This window comes from Sinocyclocheilus anshuiensis, unplaced genomic scaffold, assembly GCF_001515605.1.
Source record: "Sinocyclocheilus anshuiensis isolate Anshui unplaced genomic scaffold, SAMN03320099.WGS_v1.1 scaffold199, whole genome shotgun sequence".
NCBI lineage: Eukaryota > Metazoa > Chordata > Actinopteri > Cypriniformes > Cyprinidae > Sinocyclocheilus > Sinocyclocheilus anshuiensis.
The window spans coordinates 1,996,309-1,997,810 of record NW_015552582.1 but is presented as its reverse complement, the minus strand read 5'-3'; the positions used below and the strand labels follow the sequence as shown (position 1 = coordinate 1,997,810).

The window sequence follows — 1,502 nt, the reverse complement described above, 5'->3', positions numbered from 1 at the left end:
GGCGGGATTATTCACATGTCGTTATAGTTGCGCCGCCTCTACTACCATGACTCCTAAAAAAAACTTTTCCATTCCGCGTCGCCCCATCAAGCTCTCGCTGGATTTGCTCCTCTACTATCAACGAGAGGAACGTCTGTACTTCCGCAACAGACAACAAACCAGCCGGAGCCGTACCGTGCCGTACCATGCAGTGGAAAAGCGCCATTAGAGAGTGATAGTACCTTCTGGATCTCAGTAAGATAGCAGTCTATAAAATCTCTGGGTGAGGAGGGGTCCCAGTCTGCATAATGCGTGTCCACCTCTTCCTTAATAAACGCACAAATTTGATGGAAGCAGGAAAACAGGTCTTTATGAGGTCCCGGGAGGAGGTCCATAATATAAGGGAAAACACTGTAAAGCTATAATGGAGTAGCAGGTCAGCTTGGGTGGGCACCTTTATTTTATTAGTTTGGTTTACAAATAATGCATTTTGTTACACCTTTAGTGGCAATTTAGGAGTGCCTATGACAGACCACTATATCTTTTCATCTCATCATAAGAATGGACATATCAGTACCTGTATCCACACAGACGTTTGTAGTTTAAGGGCTTTAGACATCAGACTAAGCATGTTCAGAAACCTTTGGTCAGTGTACTCAAACCTCCTGCCAAATACCATGGAGCAGATGATGTTGGAGACAGCATTGTTAATAAAGTAATGAGGGTCGAATGGCAGCCCTAATAAAATACAACGACAGGTGAAGCTGGTTTCGGTTTCAAAGTAGATTTTTACTTTTTGTTTTTTGGATGTTAACGGTGGTTGTCAATGTGTTGCTATACGGTTGCTAAGGAATTGAGTCATAGTGCTGGTTGCATAAACCTCTTAGACTAATCTTACAAGTTAGTCATATAATTTTTTTTTCAAGACTGGTCATAAGTCAGTTACATAAAAAGGTATATTGGTCTAAATTGAATCCAAAAAGTTGACTAGTTGGTCAAATTAGTTCTTAAGACACAGTCTCAACATAGTGGCTATGTTTATGCAACTGCCCCACCCCACCCCACAAGTAGTTTTTAGCACATTGCTATGCAACTACTAGGGTGTTGCTAGGTGGCTGCTTATTAGACCATATCAAAAAGGTCTTTCTGCAAGTCTCTATGCTATTTTGGTCCCTACATATGGCGTGTGTCCTTAACGCTCTGGTATTCTTTGCTTAGGGATTAAACATGTTAAACAAGACGATAAGTGTGACATTTTTTGAAAGAAATTAATGTACTAAATTTTTTCAATAATATGTATTCCTTTATATTTTGTATTTTGAGGGGATTTCATGGTGCTAGGCAATATTCACCAATAATTTTATTCACCATTTTTTCTGTATAAAATTATACAAGTATTAGAAAAAAAGTCATCAATGTTTAAGTTAAAAATGTATCAATTAGTGTTTAAGTAAAAATGTATTTAAAATTCAATGCATGGAAGACAGATTGGTCCCATCTGGTGGGAGAACCATATATATATA

General features: G+C 38.4%; 1 protein-coding gene across 1 annotated transcript in view; it reads right to left on the bottom strand.

The window, feature by feature from the left end:
- cyp2v1 (cytochrome P450, family 2, subfamily V, polypeptide 1) overlaps positions 1–1,502 on the bottom strand; it is a 5,284-nt gene that overhangs the window by 2,703 nt on the left and 1,079 nt on the right. Inside the window, exons 3-4 of the mRNA XM_016456141.1 lie at positions 557–717; positions 222–398 (exon numbers count right to left, since the gene is read on the bottom strand). Of these exons, the coding sequence (XP_016311627.1) occupies positions 222–398; positions 557–717 (338 nt within the window). The remainder of the gene's footprint in view (positions 1–221; positions 399–556; positions 718–1,502) is intronic.